The following is a 17829-nucleotide window of genomic DNA, read 5'->3' as shown; positions in this document are numbered from 1 at the left end:
CTTCTTTTTCTGAGCTCCCATTGCTGACCAGTTCTTCATCCTTCTTCAATCAAATTACAGTCAAACTGGACCCTACATTATCTGGGCTCTGACCCATCATCTGATGATTACAGCTTATCTCTTAGAAAGAGACCTTATTTCCATTTCATAGTTCTGGAAGGCCGATTGCCCCTTGGATAGACACTGGTAATGCAGAAATGAAGAAGATATGAAACAGGTTATTGCACAAGTCCAAGCAAGGTGGTGGTATCACCTTGGCCGAGTTACTCAGTGGGTTGGAGCATTGTCCCATACACCAAAAGGTTGGGGTTCGATTCCCAGTCAGGGCAGAAGCCTGAGTTGTGAATTCGATTCCCTGGTCAAGGCATGTATGGGAGACAACCAATTGATGTTTCTCACATCAATGTTTCTCTCTCTCTCTCTCTCTCTCTCTCTCTCCCCCCTCTCTCTCTCTTCCTCTTCCTTTCTCTCTAAAAATCACTGGCTCATAGACTTGAGGGAGAGTCATAGGGCCTCCTTTTTGTATATTCTTGTTGCATTGTACTGAAATATTTCTGGCTGTGTACTAGCCTCCCACCCCAGCTAAGACAGGGAGCTACTTATTTTGAGCCATTCTATATTCATGAAAGACCCTCAAGTGTTCACTGCACATATGTCAAATGCATTTCCCATTATGACCTCTGCTTTTAATTTGAGCAACATCTTTTGTTTAATTGTTTGATTTTCTGAACTTTCAATACTGAACAAGAATCCTGATCCTTTCTATATTTTTTCCTTCTCTAGGCTTCAGATGATGAGTCTTACATCAGTGATGTGAGTGATAATATATCGGAAGACAACACCAGTGTTGCGGACAACATTTCTCGGCAAAGTATGCATCCTTTGAGCTTGCAGGTTCTTCTCTCTTCATGCCAAGTTACAAGGCTGGTGTTTCAGTGAACAATCACTCCCTCCCAAATTAATTGTTCCTTTCGTAGTTGATAGTTTGATAGATTTTGTATTTGTATAATCTGTTGAGGTAAATGGTTCTAAAATCTGTTAGGTAAATGATTGTGAAAAGGTTTTATTTCTTGCTTAAACCAAAAATTGAGTCCTTCTTACTAAATATATTTAACTTTTAAAATTTTGACTTTTTTTCTTGAATATTTTAGTATAGTTAACACCCTGTTTGAAAAACTGTACACTAATATTTTTTGCTTTTATTAGCAACCTTGTATTGAAATAATTCCATTTGTTCTTGAGGGAGTATAAAAAAGGCTTGAGAAATGTATCCCAGTCAGAATTATTTGAAAGGGTTATTTCCCTCCCGGGTTTTATGAAAAGCAAAGTATCTTTCATCATGATTCTCATCTCCCGATTTCAGTCTTGAATGGGGAGCTTACAGGAGGGGCCTTCCGGAATGGACGCCGAACGTGCCTGCCAGCTCCCTGTCCTGACACCAGTAACATTAACCTGTGGAATATCTTGAGGAACAACATTGGTAAAGACCTATCTAAAGTGTCTATGCCTGTGGAGCTAAACGAGCCGCTCAACACCCTGCAGCATCTCTGCGAGGAGATGGAGTACAGCGAGCTTCTGGACAAGGCTTCGGAAACCGACGACCCCTATGAGCGCATGGTAATAAATAGCAGAGCCGTGCTCTGCGGGCATTTGTCAACCCCGGGCCTGGGCTAAAGCAGGATTCATTGTGATGGCACAGTTGGTTTCTGCATAACATTCTCACTGCATAGGTAAGAGAGGAATTGGTCCATTTGCAGAAGTCCACTAGAAGATGCACACTCTGACTTACGCTTGGCTCCGAGTGTTTCTAACGTTAGGATGTAAAAATCACTCTTCCTCCGGGTTGAAGGCATGCCGAGCCTCGCTTTGTTAACTTTTCCCGAATGCCAAGAGAGGCCCTTTGTTCTGGAACTTGGGTCTGAGTTTGGAACCTCCTGTTTGTGCTTTGCCCTGGCCTCTGTTCCGCATGACTGTCGAACACTTGACCTGCCCTCAGAAAAGCACCAACAGCCACAACCCTTGTGCACATGGCACTAAGATTGTGCGGACAGCATCACCTGTAAACGGGGTTTCAGAAACTTGGGGCTTGTGATACTCGGGAAATTGGGTGGACAGATGAATGAAAAATACTTGGGCCTAATTGCCTGCTGGTTCCCATGAGAGGCGTTTAACCTCATTTCCCCCCATGAGTGTATGAAGAGTCTGCGTAAATAATAGAAAATGCAAATGCCGTGCAGTCAGCACCCAGTGACGGGGGGATGCAAAATCTAGAGGAATAAGGGACAAACAGACCTGGAAGTAGTCTCTCCTATATTATTTTCCTTTCTTAAATGTTTTAACAGGTTCTTATTGCTGCATTTGCAGTTTCAGGATATTGCTCTACCTATTTCAGAGCAGGAAGCAAGCCATTCAACCCTGTCCTTGGGGAGACTTATGAATGCATTAGAGAAGACAAGGGATTCCGCTTTTTCTCAGAACAGGTAAGTCCCACTGCGTCCGGGAGGCTTCTGTGTAGGTTGCTGGGCAGTCTGATGGTGAAAATATTTTGTAAACGGCTGTTTGGGGTGGGTTACGATACTAATGGACAACTCAATCTATTTATATAATTGCCCCCTATAAATATATGTAAGTTCTCTGTGTTTAAACACAGAAGTCTTAAAAGTTCAAGATTCAATAATTTGCTTGTATATTTTGAGAAAAATTCATTAGTAGAGGAGGATGAGCTGAGTACTTTTTATTTGGCAGAAGCCAATATACGTTGTTAAAAAAAAAAAAGTTGTTGTTTATTGAAGTTTTAACGCTGATGTTAAAACTTTCTGTTTTGTTTTTAATTACCAGGTTAGCCATCATCCACCCATTTCTGCCTGTCACTGTGAATCCAAGAATTTTGTGTTTTGGCAAGGTTTGTTTTTCAATTACAACTTAAAAACCCAACTGATTGTCCTATGGGACAGTTTCTGGTCTCCAAAACTGGAACTCAGCTTACATTGCTACCTTTGGAACTTGGAGAATGTTCGTAATTGATGCAGAGTTCCGTTCAAGAAATTAGATTTCCTGTTTGAAATATTAAACCATGTTATCTAGGAGATGAGGTTGTTTAGGAAGCAAGCCCTATGGGTCAGCAGAGCTCCAAGCTGACTGTGCCAGCTCGGGGCTAGCACTTTACCTCCTTGTGCCTCATTGTCTCTACTTTGTATGGAGATTTTATCCGCTATCTTCTTGCTTCCTGAGGGTGTACAAATACATCTTAGTCCTAAAGGAAGGCTCTGTGGCACATCATCTGTGGTGGCAGTCTACTAAGTATGTAAATATTGCACTGATTTCTGGTCTTTAAGTCATTGAGGTGTTTGGATTGGAGTCTATTGAACCAATGCCTGTTGTCCAATCAGAATGTCACAAACTTGCCTAAAATAAAATGTCTCAAAATCCCTTTAGCAAGAATACATAATATTAAGTATAAATAGTTTATGTTCAGAAGGATGCTTCATTTGCTTCTCATACATCCACACTTCCTCAACCTGAAGACATGCAGAGTGACAGAGCACTGTAACTGCGCTTTATTGCAAAATAAGAACAGAAATCATTTCTTGGTCATAACATAGAGTCAGAAATTTGGTGGGGCAGCTCTAAGCTCCCTTAGTTCATCAGAGTGGGACCAGGTGGTTATTATGGATGCACAGGTAAACCGCAGTTTCCACAAGTCAAACATAAAGCTTCACGTGAGATAAAATGCTGGGCCCTGGAGTCATATCTCACCCAGTGTAGAAACATATTCATTAAGTTAATCTCACTTTCTCATAACCTTATCTATCTGTATTTAGAGATTTTATTTTTGTACTGGTCTCCCAGATCATATAACTCTTCAAATAAATGTGTATGTAAATCCATACTACCATTAATTTTGCTATAAACTCACTTGTCTCTATATAAACTATTTCCACTATCTAGTTAAAACTTATAACAACATTTACCCAGACAGTAAGGTGTAGTAAAGTACACATACGTATGTGTATGTGAATGTGCACCCATACACACATGTATTATCCCAGGCTTTCCCCAGTTTTGTTGGTTGTAAACAAATATGAAACGTGTTATGAAGAAATATAAATAGTAGGTTTTTTTGGTTCACAGTTAATTTTTTTTTCACTTTGGGCCATCTTTGGGCATTTGTTATGTTCAATCAACAATATAGAATCAATTGTAATTACAAAAGCTCTTTGTGAACTGTAAAGTGTAATACAAACTTTAGTTTTTATAGACTAAATCATTAGACATAGAGTGTATATTTCTTGTCCTCTGCCTGTGTCATAGATATCAGGTGGAAGAACAAGTTCTGGGGGAAGTCGATGGAAATCCTGCCTGTGGGAACGCTGAATGTCATGCTTCCAAAGTAGGTTTCTCTCGTCGTCTTTTTGGTCTCTTACCTGCCTTTCAAAATCAGAAATGGGTGTTTGTGTCCCTGTATGGCCAAAGCATCTGTTAGTTTTACCAAAGTGCTGAGAATGTTCTCCCACAAAAGCAAGCAAGAACTTTAGCATGTGCATTAAGCTTCCTGTTTATCTCTTCACGTCCCCCAGTCATCAGTCAATACCAGGTACCTACCTGTCCCAGACACCGTGTTTGCATTTTATATGAAAGAGTCTCATTTTGACCCATTTCTTCTTAAACAACTTACGATTTCATTTTGAGTTAATCTTAGATTCAGGGACTATTTTTAATTTCTAAGTTATTTTATTAAGGAAGAGTGATAAAATTCTTATATGGCTTTTTTCCAAAGAATATAGCCTTTAAATCTTTTCAAATTAATTGAAGTTTTCATTGAAGCCAAAAGCTTAATTAGTTTTGTTTCTGTCTTCAGTTTGTTGGTTTGGTTTGGTTTTTGTCTATTTGAAGATGGACTGGATATGGAGGAAGGTAGAGAAAGAGGAATTCCCAGGACCACAAAATAAACTTTCAATATTTGCAAACTCATGAGGAAGAAAGAATTTTCCCAGTGGTATATAGTTCCTACATCATACCAATTCATATTTTTTTAAAAAACTTAAAGCATTTTTTAATTTTGAAGTAACATTTTATTAATAAATATACATAACATGCAAATGTGACTTGAAGCTTTGTCACCTTGTTCCTTAGCATAAAATCTGTAACCTTACTCCCTGGGGTTTTCATTACATTCATGCTGCCTTAGTTATTATGCACATCAGTCTTTTCCCGAAGAATCATTCGCAACTTTGGTGTTAACTTAGAAAAGAAAACAATGTCCTCAGAGTAGTCTTTCTTAAATGCATGCCCTGTCTGCCTCTCTGTTCCCTGGAATCCTTCCACAGTGGCCCATTGCCTGCAGGGTAAATCAGATGCATGGGTGGGTCTTGAGGGCTTCCCTGCTCTGCCCACTACACCTTTCTACCTGGCCTCCCACCTCACACGCTCACTGTAGCACACCACTCCCAGTCCCCAGGTGTGCCGTGCTCTTCTGACTTCTGAGGCTTTTTCCCAGCCTCCTCTAACAAGTCTCTCTTGACACTCAGCCCACATTACAGGCAGATATAAGGACTACGGTCTCCCCCTTCTGTGCTCTCATGTTACTTCCTCATCATACCTTATTGTAAGTATTTGTTGGCACATCCATCTACCCCATTATACTGTTGGCTCCAGGAGAGCAAGAAACTGGCCCTATTCACCTTCGTAGTTAGCACCTGGCCCATAAAAAGCACTGACTTGTTCCTTAAATGAATGAATCATGTCGTAAATGTCCTTGAACACATAGCAACTTTCAACAAAGAAATGAAAAGAAAATGAGGGAAAAGGGAGCTTTGGCCAAAGAATATTCTCATTAGTAAAAATAGTAATATATATGTGTGGCTTTCATTGTTTTTTAATCCTTGTTGTATTCTTTGCTAGGTATGGAGATTGCTATGTGTGGAATAAAGTCACCACGTGCATACACAACATTCTCAGTGGGAGGAGGTGGATAGAGCATTATGGAGAAGTGACCATCAGAAATACCAAAAGCAGTGTTTGCATTTGCAAACTCACATTTGTCAAGGTAAATAATGACTTTAACAGTAAAGAAAAAATAACATGATATTCTTCCTCTAAGGAGGAAATAAACCAATTACCTTCAGCAGCCTCAAGTCTGCCCCGTATCATTGATACTTAAGAACATTTCAGGTAGGAAAGCAGAACCAAAACCAACTGACGGCATTCCTCAAGGCGTGCAGACTTCGGAGTGTGTGGAGGCCCAAAAAGGCACCATCTAAAACAGGAAAAAAAAAATTCTTCTTAAAGAATTTCTTTCTTAGCAACCCATCAGCAGTTCATTCAGTAAAATTCCAGAAAACACTTCTTGCCTTTAATAAGTCTCTGGTTTCTATTTCTATTCCTATTTTTGCCTATAACAAGTTCTCTGGCTTATATTCCTATTTTTATTCCTGCTTGATTACAACATGTTCAAGTGATCTATTTTAGGGACCTAATTATACTGCAGTTGTCTTTTTCTGAGAATGCATATAGATGATAGCTTCCAGTCACTATAAGCTTACCCAACTCTGCCCCAATTATAATACAGATAAGTTCACGAAAAAACATTACCTTTACTAACAAGAGAAGATGTCTGGGCCCTAACTGGTTTGGCTCAGTAGATAGACAGAAGGGTCCTGGGTTCAACCCCGGTCAAGGGCACGTACCTCAGTTGCAGGCTTAATCCCAGGCCCTGGTCAGGGCGTGCACAGGTGGCAACCAATCGATATGTTTCTCTCACATTGATGTTTCTCTCTCCCTGTCTCTCTACCTCCCTTCCACTCTCTCTAAAAATCAGTGGGAAAGCCCTAACTGGTTTGGCTCAGTGGATAGAGCATCAGCCTGTGGACTCAAGGGTCCCGGGTTTGATTCCAGTCAAGGGCATGTACCCAGTAGGGAGTGTGCAGTAAGCAGCTGATCGATGTTTCTCATCGATGTTTTTAACTCTCTATCCCTCTCCCTTCCTCTCTGTAAAAAAATCAATAAAATACATATTTTGTAAAAATCAGTGGGAAAATATCCTCCAGTCCAGCCAGTGTTACTCAGTGGTTGAGCATCAACCTATGAACCAGGAGATCACAGTTTGATTCCCAGTCAGGGCACATGCCCAAGTTGTGGGCTCAATTCCCAGTACGGGGTATGCAGGAGGCAGCCGATCAATGTTTCTCTCTTTCTCTCATCATTGATGTTTCTATCTCTCTCTTCCTTTCCCTTCCTCCCTAAAACCCATAAAAATATTTTTATAAAGAAAAATATCCTCAAGTTAGGATTAACAAACGAAAAAGGATGTCTGGGATGGAGGTTCCTACAGAGCACCATTTTCCCTGGTCTCTGCTCAGACGTGGAACATGGGGTCATCACTGTGTTGTTTAGGGGTGCTACCGAGTCCGTCAGGGTCCAGAAACTCCACCCACCCTCTTCATCTCGTCTAGTTCCAATCTCATTCTAGACACAGGTAACATAATTGGAGCCTTAATACTCAAAAATTTCTCTTCTGGCCGTGTTCATTTTAATGGAATACATTTATTTTAGTTTAACATGTTTTTCTTTTTCCCCCTCTTTTTAAATAGGTTTATTAGGTGGCTCAGAACTGAAGAGCCAGGATGGTTATTTGCTCTGAATGAGTGATGACAGTAAATGTATGCATTCAGTTTGGTCGGCTATGAGAAACTTTGGTTTAGATCTGCCCTGATATATGCAAAGCTCAGGGCAAGAATCCAAATGAAATCCCTATGCCATATGAGTAAATATTTGAAATATGTAAATCAAACCTACAACCTGTCAAATAAAACATCTTCTATTTTTTTATCCTGACAAATATATACCTTTCACAGCAAAGCCTGCCAGGCCAGGTCCGATGCTTCGGAACTCGAGCTAGAGGCCTGGCAGTACAGAGAGCCAGTCCTGGCCCAGGCTCCTCCCCACTTGGCCCCACCGGCAGCTCCATCCTGCACTGCAGGCCTCACGCACACATAGGTGATCCAGCCCCACATCTTCGCTCTGTCCCCACCCCCTCAAACAGCCACCTCAGGCCTACAGATTCACACACTGGAGGTTGGTCTGCCCTTCTGTGGGTGACTCCCAAGCAAAGGCTTGTGCAGGCTGTGGATAGGCTTGGAGCCAGGCGGACAGCAAAGTGTGGGGCTCTCCATACTTGGGGCCTGATCTAGAGCGAAGGCCATGGGATCTGGCGGGGTAAATCCCACTGACTTCACACCTTTTGGGGAGGAGCTTGGCTGGGAGAAAGCCAGAGCAGGGTCCTTATAGTAAAATGTAGCCATTTACAGAGACGTGAAAAATATTCCACAAACTACTTTCCTAGCATTACCAGTTGAAAATCATTCAAATCCATGAGCAAAGGACGATTCAAGACAGGAGGATCTGAGGGAGAAATTACTAGCCTATGAATTAGTGTGTGGTTGAGAGAGAAGTTGAGCCTCTCTGTGTCATGCTGCCGAGCGATAGCGTGGAGTGGAGACTTAGAAATGAAGAAAGCCACCCTCCTTACAAAACATCTGGAGCTGGAGTTCTGGGAGTGGTTTGAATAAGACACTTCAAGGTTAAGAAAATCTTCCGCGTGGGAATTACGGGGATTGGTGGTGTTGAGGAAGTCCCGTGTTTTCATTGGGTTTGGTTTTTCCAGGTGAATTACTGGAATTCTAATGTGAATGAAGTCCAGGGGGTTGTGATGGACCAGGAGGGGAAGGTGGTGCACCGGCTGTTTGGGAAATGGCATGAGGGGCTCTACTGCGGTGTGGCCCCGTCTGCAAAGTGCGTCTGGAGACCAGGTGAGACCGCAGGAGTGTCCAGCCTCAGGAGGCCCCCGAGAGAAGTGACAGAGGGAGGGAAAGTCCATCATTCCGTGGGGTCCACCTTATGTTTTCTTTAATAATGAGGTTAAAAACCTAGATGCCACGGCAAATGTAGTTCTATTTATATTTAACATGTAAATCATATAAGTCCCAATATTTGATAATGAGTTATAAAATGTAGGCACATCTGACAAGTGGGCTTCCCGGGTGTAAAATCACGCTAAATGCCTCCATTTCAAATGCTAAGTATGTTTAGTCAAGAGTTTAGTTAAATGAAATACACAAACTCAAATCCTTATTCCTAGTATTTATTCTGTTTTCATAAAGCAAAGGATAGCCTGTAAACGTCTATAATTCACAAATTTAATAACTTACTAGAATAAGTGATCTTTTTACTTGAGCTGCAAAAAGCTGCAATATGTTGACATTTAATGAAACACATCAAGTTCTGATAATACACTAGCACGTCATTGAATATCAAGTATAAATGGAACAAGTCCCATCTGACAAACATTTTCGTCGCAATGTTGTCAGTTAAGCCCTAACTTTAATGTTAGTTGTTAGTTTCCTAAGTGACCTCCATGCGTACATCAATTTCCTGCGTGTGGAGTGGCCAGTTCGTTCTGCAGTGATTTATTGAGTACTGACTGTGCATCAGGCTTTGCTCCGGACGCGTGGAATCCATCAACGAGCAACACATACAAAGATTCTGCCTTTGAGTTTAGTTTAAAAGTGTCAATAAATATTAATTTAGATGTGCATTTTTTTCTTTTCTAAAAGGAAGTAAAGTGTTTCTGGTGAAATCTCAATGTTCATAGCTAATCATCCTGGCATTTAGTTACCTAGCTGAATATTTGAGAGAAAAATTATGGTGTAGTTTAGCCAGTGAAGACTACTATATATGTGCAAAGTTTTAGTCTAAAGGCAAAGTCTATTAAGTATATGAACCTATCAGTTCTGATCATCAACGTAAAGTTTCCCATCTGACAAAATATAACCTGAAAAAATTTATCATCTACTATTTATGACTGCGAATTTGCTGATGGCCTGGGTATTAGTTAAACACCAGGATTAAGTGCTTTTGCAAGCGTCTTGAACCTCTTTGCCTCTCAAAATGGTTCATTGGCCTCATTCCAGGTTCCTTGCCAACCAACTATGAGCTCTACTACGGCTTCACAAGGTTTGCTATTGAGCTCAATGAGTTAGATCCTGTCCTGAAAGACCTCCTCCCACCGACAGATGCCCGATTCCGGCCAGATCAGAGGTGAGCGTAGCAGTGGCATTTAAAATGGACACTAGATCATGGCAGGTGCTACACGTGTCATCAAGACTTACTTGCACCACCATCACTTATTTCTTTATTGAATCGTCTGCGTCTGTCCATTCCCTTATTTACTCAGAAATGGTTGAGTTTCCCACCCTGGGGAAAACAGCCTTCATAGGGTGGTCAGAAGATTAGCTCAACAAAAGTTTCCCCTCTCACCCCCAAATTTACTAGAAGCCTGCAAAGTCATGAATTTTTTCTCTCCACTAAATACAGAATCACTCCTCACCCAGTGTTTGTACCTTTTCACTTCTATTGCTCTGAAGCAAGGAGTATCTTTTATACTGAAGAATGAGATAATAAGTTACAGAGACACCTACAAATGCTTTTAGTCAAAGTCTGGAGTTTGCCCAATATGGTTTGGATTTCACAGGGTGTGAGATGTACTCAAAACACAGTACCTTTAATACCTTCTGATTCATATGTTTTATTATTTATACACTAGAGGCCCAGTGCATGAAATTTGTGCTTTGGGACGGGGGTCCCTCAGCCCGGCCTGCACCCTCTCCAATCCGGGACCCCTCGGGGGATGTCTGACAGCTGTGATTGGGCCTAAACTGGCTGTCAGACATCCCTCTCACAATCCGGGACCACTGGCTCCTAACCACTCACCTGCCTGCCTGCCTGATCACCCCTAACCACTCTGCCTACTTGCCTGATCACCCCTAACCACTCTCCTGCCTACCAATGGCCCTAACTGCTCCCCTGCCTGCCTGATCACCCCTAATCGCCTCTGCCTGCCTGCCTGATCGCCCCTGACCACCTCTGCTTGCCAGCCTGATCATTCCTAACTGCTCTCCCCTGCTGGCCTGATCCCCCTAACTGCTCTCCCCTGCTGGCCTGATCCCTTAACTGCTCTCCCCTGCTGGCCTGATTGCGCCTGATTGCCCCTGATCGCCTCTGCCTCGGCCCCACCACTGTGGCTTTGTCCAGAAGGACATCCAGAAGACGTCCAGTCTAATTAGCATTATTACCCTTTTATTAGTATAGATAGTTCTGTACTCGTGTTGCCCGTTCTTACAGAATTAATTTTACTTTTTTCCAAAACCTTGTCATACAAATTTGACCCAAGATTGTTTTCTATTTTCAGTGTATTTGTGGTCTTACTTGTCTTCTGCCAAAATGTTCCCAGTATTGAAATGTTTTGCTACTCAATTCTCTTGTATTCCTCCTCCCGCTCCAGAGCACACAGCCTCACTGTTTGACATTCACATATAAGCATCTTCTATGATGTGTATCATACTGTGTCCCTGGTCTTTTCTCTCATTTTGGAATTTAAATATTTGCAAATCACCATGGGCTCTGCTTTTTCTTTATCAGTTCTATTTCCGTATTTCCTTTCTGAATTTCACTTACAATGCATTTCCTTTCTGTGGCCTTTTGTCATTTTCCCCAACTGTTCCCTTTTCTTTTTTCATCAGTTTTACTCTCTCCCATAAAACAGGAAAAACTCCTTCCTTCTCAGTCTGTTCTAAAAGTAGATGGAGAACAGCCAGTTTCCACCCGCCATCCTGTGGCCTTTAACAAGTGCTTTTTGATAACATGGAAACGGAGCCCCCCCCCTGGGACTCCACACTGTTCTAACTCGTGGAGACCTCTCGCCTTGGAACCCTAGACAGCACAGAGAAGTCTTCACGCCCGAACCGTTCCCCTCTCCCTCCTCCCCGTGTGCTGCCCCTGCTAATTCCATCCACACACACAGGAAGTGTGCTCACTGATGGCAGGCAGGGGCGGTGTGGGCTGGAGCAGGGCGAAGGGATGCTCTGTCCCAGTGTCACTGTTCACAGGAACCAGAATGTAATTTCATGCAAATGAGATCATTTTTTATCAGAAGAGAGGATGATATATTAAAGGATGAACTCTCTCTGCTTAGATTTTTGGAAGAAGGAAATCTGGAAGCTGCAGCAGCCGAGAAGCAAAGGGTGGAGGAACTGCAGAGATCGCGAAGGCGCTACATGGAAGAAAACAACCTTGAACATATACCAAAATTCTTTAAGTAAGTCAGTTCCTGCGCCTAACAAGTTCGTGTTGTGCAAATGGTTTCCACAAGCAATGGAAAACTCCAGCTAAAGAGACAACGAAGGATAGTCTAATGTCCAGGGAACCGAAAGGTGGAAAAATTAAACCGATTTTAGTAAATGGCCTTGGCAGAGAAAATACTGGATCAGGATCAGATTTTGCACTTGGGAAAACCTTTTGTAAGCATATAAGTAATTTGTTTGCCCAGCCAGTGTGGCTCAGCAGCTGAACATCGACCCAGGAACCAAGAGGTCACTGGTTCGATTCCCTGTCAGGGCACATGCCCAGGTTGTGGGCCCAGCCAGTGTGGGGTGTGTAGGAGGCAGCCAATCAATGATTCTCTCTCCGAAAGTAATTTTTTCTCCACAGCTCTTTTCTTTTCATGAGCAGCCAAAAGGAGTGAGGGTCTCCCCCAGCCCAGAGCGTCCTTGTCTTTCAGCTCCAGCCTTTCAGATGGTGGAAACTTGTTCCCACTCCCTCACGCAGAGACAGGAGGGGACCCCTCTGCCCACAGGCCATCCTGGCTGCATATATCTTTCATTTTATCTCGGGCACGGGGGGCTTATGTCCATTCAGATTTGGTCCCTCTGTGGCGTGATCGTGGGTGATTATTACAGGATTATTTGCAGGACTATGTCTACATCACAGAGTAAACTGTAGTTTCCAGGCCCATCTGCTGCCCTCTGGAGCCAGGGCAGATCAGCTCCGAATAACCTCATCTCCCTTAGAGCAGCTGCTCCTGGCTGCCCTGGGGAGGAACGCAGCCTCGCCCTTAGGTGTCAGGCCCTGCAGAGACCTTAGCTGCTGAGGTTGGTGCTTTCCCGTGAGTGAGGCACAGACTGTCTTGTGGGTCTGAGGCCTGAAGCTCTTAGTTACCTATTGTACATACTTTGCTTGGGGCACTTCACTTTCTAGCTCTGCCTGGAGGGGATTTTTTCCTGCCCTCAGCCCCGCTCCCAATGACCCTACCCACCTCCATTTCAAATCTTTAACAACAGAAATAATTCATTTCTGGTCCAAAATAGTCAAGTCATCCGGCAGCAGATAGGACACTAACTGGCTTACCAAGAACTGCGAATGGTTACCAAGGACTGCTTATGCGTCTTATCTGCAGGGCAGGGGCCGACAATCTGGTCCCCTTGTGTGCCTTGTGTCTAATGTTGATTTTTCTGTTTTCACAGGAAAGTGATTGATGCCAATCAAAGAGAAGCCTGGGTTTCTAACGACACCTACTGGGAGCTGCGAAAGGACCCTGGGTTTAGCAAAGTAGACAGCCCTGTTCTCTGGTAACCTGGGCATGTAGAGCTAGCCAACATATCACGCTCTGAATGAATTACTAACTATGCACAATTATGTTTCTTAGAGCTCCGCGTGGTTTCTGGGTCGACCGAACGCCGGCCATTTGCTTTTCTATTCATCTTTATAACGGACTTTCAGAAGTGCATTAGACAAGGCCCCTAACCACGTTTGGATCCTTTCTGTTTTGCTGCAACCATATTCCTTAAAAAATAAAATTAAAAAAAAAAATCCACACCCTCCTCGGAAAGAAGAATTAAAGGAGCAGAATGTAAAAATCCAAAGTCTGATGAGTTTATAAAGACAAACACACTGTAACCGGTGCTTAACGCCGATCCGGAGAGTTTAAAGCTACGTGACATAAACCACGCGTTTGGAAGCGCCATCCCCTCATCAGCGGAGCTCCTGGGCTCAGACTGGAGTGTGTTGTCTGAAGTGGTGTACCCGTGCTGGCCTTGTCCATGAAGACGTGATGCTTCTCAGAACCTGTCCCATCTGTACGCCATTGTTCATGCCTTAAGAAATGCAAAGATGTACAATAAATCATTTTTTTAACGTGTGCTCATAGGTTTATGTGGAGGACAGACCTTTTGAATCATGGCATGATTCACTTTCTGGGACCAGAACAATTATGAGTGTAACTTCAGTGGATGAAAAAACAAGTAAACAACATGTGCTTTACTTTGATGTGTCGGTTACTGTATCTTATGTCTGCAGGGCAAGAAGGAAACGGTGTGCCAGGTCGATTTCTGTAGTCACATTGCTTGTCAAGCTCCTGTCCTGCGTCCAGATAATAAACCATCCCCCTTGTACCTAACCTCACAGTGTGCCCTGTTTTGGCAATATCTGTGTTTGATTTGAACACTTGGCATCCGTGTTAAAGCCGTGGAAAGAAATAACAATAAGCAGATGGCATTTCTGGTTGGGCTTAGGAGCACTGTAAGTGTTGAGTGAAGCACAATGTAATAATACGCATTACTATCCTAAGCCCAGCCCAGTGGCACCAGTGGAAATCCCACTGGGTACAGAAGCAAGAATGCTAGCAGCTTATTTGCATTGTTTAAATGAGTTCTATGCAAATTATATTTTATATTTTCATTAAGTGAGTCTGTATGATACATGGCTATATATTAAGCATTTCCCTTGCTATTGGCAGAGATATAAAACTTAAGCTAAGGAGTTTAAGGGAGAGGGACAGAAATGTGTTTTGCATACTTCAGTATTTGTTCTTCCCTCCAGTATACAAAGGGTTTTGTAGGAAACTTGCATCCATATTCCTGAGTTTCTGCACGTAGATGACTATATAAATGCTCGTATGTTTTTTTAAAAAGTCTCCCTAGAGATTAGTTATAAAATGACATATATTTAATTCCTAGTTAGGTTTTTTATTCTAGATTCTGACCATGAGGTTTTAAGTGTTATTTTAAACTCTGGTAACGAGGTTACTGGCATTTTGCATTTTGTTAAAAGGTGTTGATTTTAGTATTATTTCTCAGCAAAGCTTTTCTAATAACAGCTAATCCACTCTCAAATCTGAACTGCTTATGAGAGCATAAGGCAAACTCTGAAGTTTCTAAGTGAAGCAAAATTTAAAACATCCCTCCTTTGACCTGGGCCCTGCACTGTGCCTACAGTACGCATTGCTCTAGAATGAAACTTCACTCTCAAGTAAATCCCACTGCCAGGTCTAAGTGTTCCACTTAAGCCACGCCCTCCCTAGGTTTCTCAATGCTGTCGAGTCCCATTTTAAATCTATGGGTGGCTTGCTTAGTGGTAGTAAAATGTCCCCTTGTTATCGATTGCTTTTCTTGACTCCCTTTTATCTGCATTCTGAGATACATGCCTATAATTTTCATTAGAATTTAATCAGAATTCTATAACTTCCTCATAAAGTCTGCTGTCCCCCGTTGGTAAAGCTTTAAATACCATCGGAAGTGGTTCCGGTCTGTGCTCACTAGCGTTTCCATGAACCGTCTCAAACTGTTTCACCTAAAGATAAGGACAGAATTTTACCAAGTAGAGGTGTTCCAAGTAGGTAAGTCAGAAGGTGGGGGTATAAAGATTCATTGAGTCCTCCTCTCCCCATCAGTTACCAAGGGATTGATCAGCCAGACAGCTGGGAGAGGACCCAGCACACTCAGGAAGCAACTACTGTTTGGGTTGTAATTGAGAAAAAGAATAACTAGCAGGGAGGACCTGTACTAGTCAGTAAGCTCCAGCCACAAATCAGGTAAGCGAGTGTTGGTCAGAGCTCACCTGAAACTGATGAGGATTTTAAACTGAGAATGAGAAGAATGTCAAGTTCATTAAAATCATATTTTATAATATCCCCGATTTAGAATCTCTCGAGATTCAGGCTTCTTGATTAGACTTCCAATACAAGTGGTCCATTGAAGTTTAGGTAATACTCCTGTAATACCAGCTTCACAAACCTCCCCCTCAAATACTCAGAATGGAATGGCTTTATCCCCCACTTCATTTTTCCTTCTGATGGATAGAGTGGCTTATAGAATTGGGAGACAGTCTAGTTGGAATTTTCAGCTGCAAAAATTGGGGGCTTTTGAGACTAAGCAGAAAAAGGATAGACTAAGTATTAGATGAAACCTGATTTATTTTTTAGAATTTTACATAAGTCTTTTTATGTCCAGGGTACTTATTTGTTTCTCCCTAAAGCAACAGAGGATAGAGGAGGACTCAGTATGCCTTTACGCCTCCCTGTGAGGTATTCATCCGCTCCTTCATGTCTGAGCCGGTCATTAAGGAAAGCAGGACCCGACTGGACTGCACAGAGCAGCGGCACACACCAGCACAGACAGGCACTGATTATTGTGCTCCTGTATGCTGCCACCGGGGTACAATTTATCCTCAGAGTTTGCTGTCATTTTATTGTTTTTTTAAGTCATTGTATTCTATGGGTTACTCTAAAATCCCCCCGTCGATGTGTCTCTCGCATCGCTGTTTCTCTCTCTCTGTCTCTCCCCCTCCTTTCCACTTTCTCTAAAAAAATCAATGGAAAAATATCCTCGGGTAAGGATTAACAAAAAAATTTAAAAATGAAAAATAAATAAAATACTCCATGCTTTCCAGGCAATTGCAAAAATAAACCTCACGTAAGATACCTTTTAATAATACATATCAATTTTATGTAACAAATTATATCAATAATATGTGACCAAAAAAAAAAAAACCTACCAAATGTATTTTCGGGGTAAGATAAACCAATGGGATTTGTTTCAATACGAGAGATGCCAAGTTGTCATTTTCCAAACCTTTGCTCTTCATTAATCTGACCCCATGCCTTCCAGACACTCATTAGATCCCGCCCTAAGGAGCACTGGGGGGCAGGGTCAACCGGGAAACTGATCAAACTTCTTTTGCTTAGTTCTGGTTACGCTGTGGCTGGAGAAGTGTTTATCGTCAACATCTAATGTGCATTTTTGTTATTACCTTATGGACTTTAATTACCCATCTTGTCTAATCTTGTTATCTGTCATCCTAGATAATGAAGTGTCAATGGGAGCAGAGCTCCGAACACGCCAGAGGGTGTAAACATGTTTGCACTCGGCTCAAGTGGTCCATGATGGATGTGGCACAGTAAATACAGAGTCTGTGTACGAAATCTTGGTTTATTTCTATGGCAGCCATTATGTCAGGATGTATAAAATGTATCTAATTAAACAATTACGAATCTATTTTGTGCTCTGGGAATGTTCTTTGGGGGAAAAGATGGAAAAAATGTCATGGGAGCTAAGACTAAAGTGCTTTCCTCTGGATTTCTTTTGGTATTTATTTCAAAAGGCTTCCATTCATTTAGAATAATCAAAGCAGGATTAGATCCTGTAAATTTTAATTTAATTTCTTTTGTAAAATTGATACATTTAAACTGTACATTGTATTAATCTCTGTGTTAAGCCTGACTTTAATACGCAATTGTACTAATATACCTTTGTGACGGAATTTTAAGGCCGTGTCTCAGCCTTTCCTATTACAGAAAACGGCAAATTGTTTAAGAAAGAGTTAGTTTTAATTTTTCCAAAGTGAGGTCTGAAGAAGAATTAATTCTTTAAAAATTGTTGTGATAACCAGAATGCCCAACATCTTAAGCCAATGAAGCCCCATGATTAAGACAGTTTACAGGTGGCAGTTACCTGTGAGTCAAACGCATCCTTTTGTTTTCCAAACAACTATGAATTGGTGGATTTTCTCCTTTCTTCTGGACCTAACTTAGTGAGGGGCAGGGACACATAGGCCCATTCTCTGCACTGTGCCATTGCGTGATTGTAACATTCAGCTACTGTGTCCAGTGTCAGGGTGAAATATCAGTATCAGAACCACTGCACGTAGCCTCCTGTGGGACAC

General features: G+C 42.1%; 1 protein-coding gene across 2 annotated transcripts in view; it reads left to right on the top strand.

The window, feature by feature from the left end:
- OSBPL6 (oxysterol binding protein like 6) overlaps window positions 1-16506 on the top strand; it is a 181798-nt gene extending 165292 nt beyond the window's left edge. For both annotated transcript variants that reach the window (XM_081095262.1, XM_081095263.1), the window contains 10 exons: window positions 784-871; window positions 1364-1617; window positions 2343-2480; window positions 2839-2902; window positions 4312-4390; window positions 5902-6046; window positions 8663-8807; window positions 9969-10095; window positions 12029-12151; window positions 13356-16506. In XM_081095262.1, the coding sequence (XP_080951388.1) occupies window positions 784-871; window positions 1364-1617; window positions 2343-2480; window positions 2839-2902; window positions 4312-4390; window positions 5902-6046; window positions 8663-8807; window positions 9969-10095; window positions 12029-12151; window positions 13356-13464 (1272 nt within the window). In that variant the 3' untranslated portion in view covers window positions 13465-16506. The remainder of the gene's footprint in view (window positions 1-783; window positions 872-1363; window positions 1618-2342; window positions 2481-2838; window positions 2903-4311; window positions 4391-5901; window positions 6047-8662; window positions 8808-9968; window positions 10096-12028; window positions 12152-13355) is intronic.
- Window positions 16507-17829: the final 1323 nt, after the last annotated feature.

This window comes from Myotis nattereri (genome assembly GCF_964212035.1).
Source record: "Myotis nattereri genome assembly, chromosome: 7".
Taxonomy (NCBI): domain Eukaryota; kingdom Metazoa; phylum Chordata; class Mammalia; order Chiroptera; family Vespertilionidae; genus Myotis; species Myotis nattereri.
The sequence above is the reverse complement of the archived record's forward strand: the minus strand, read 5'-3'. Positions and strand labels throughout refer to the sequence as shown.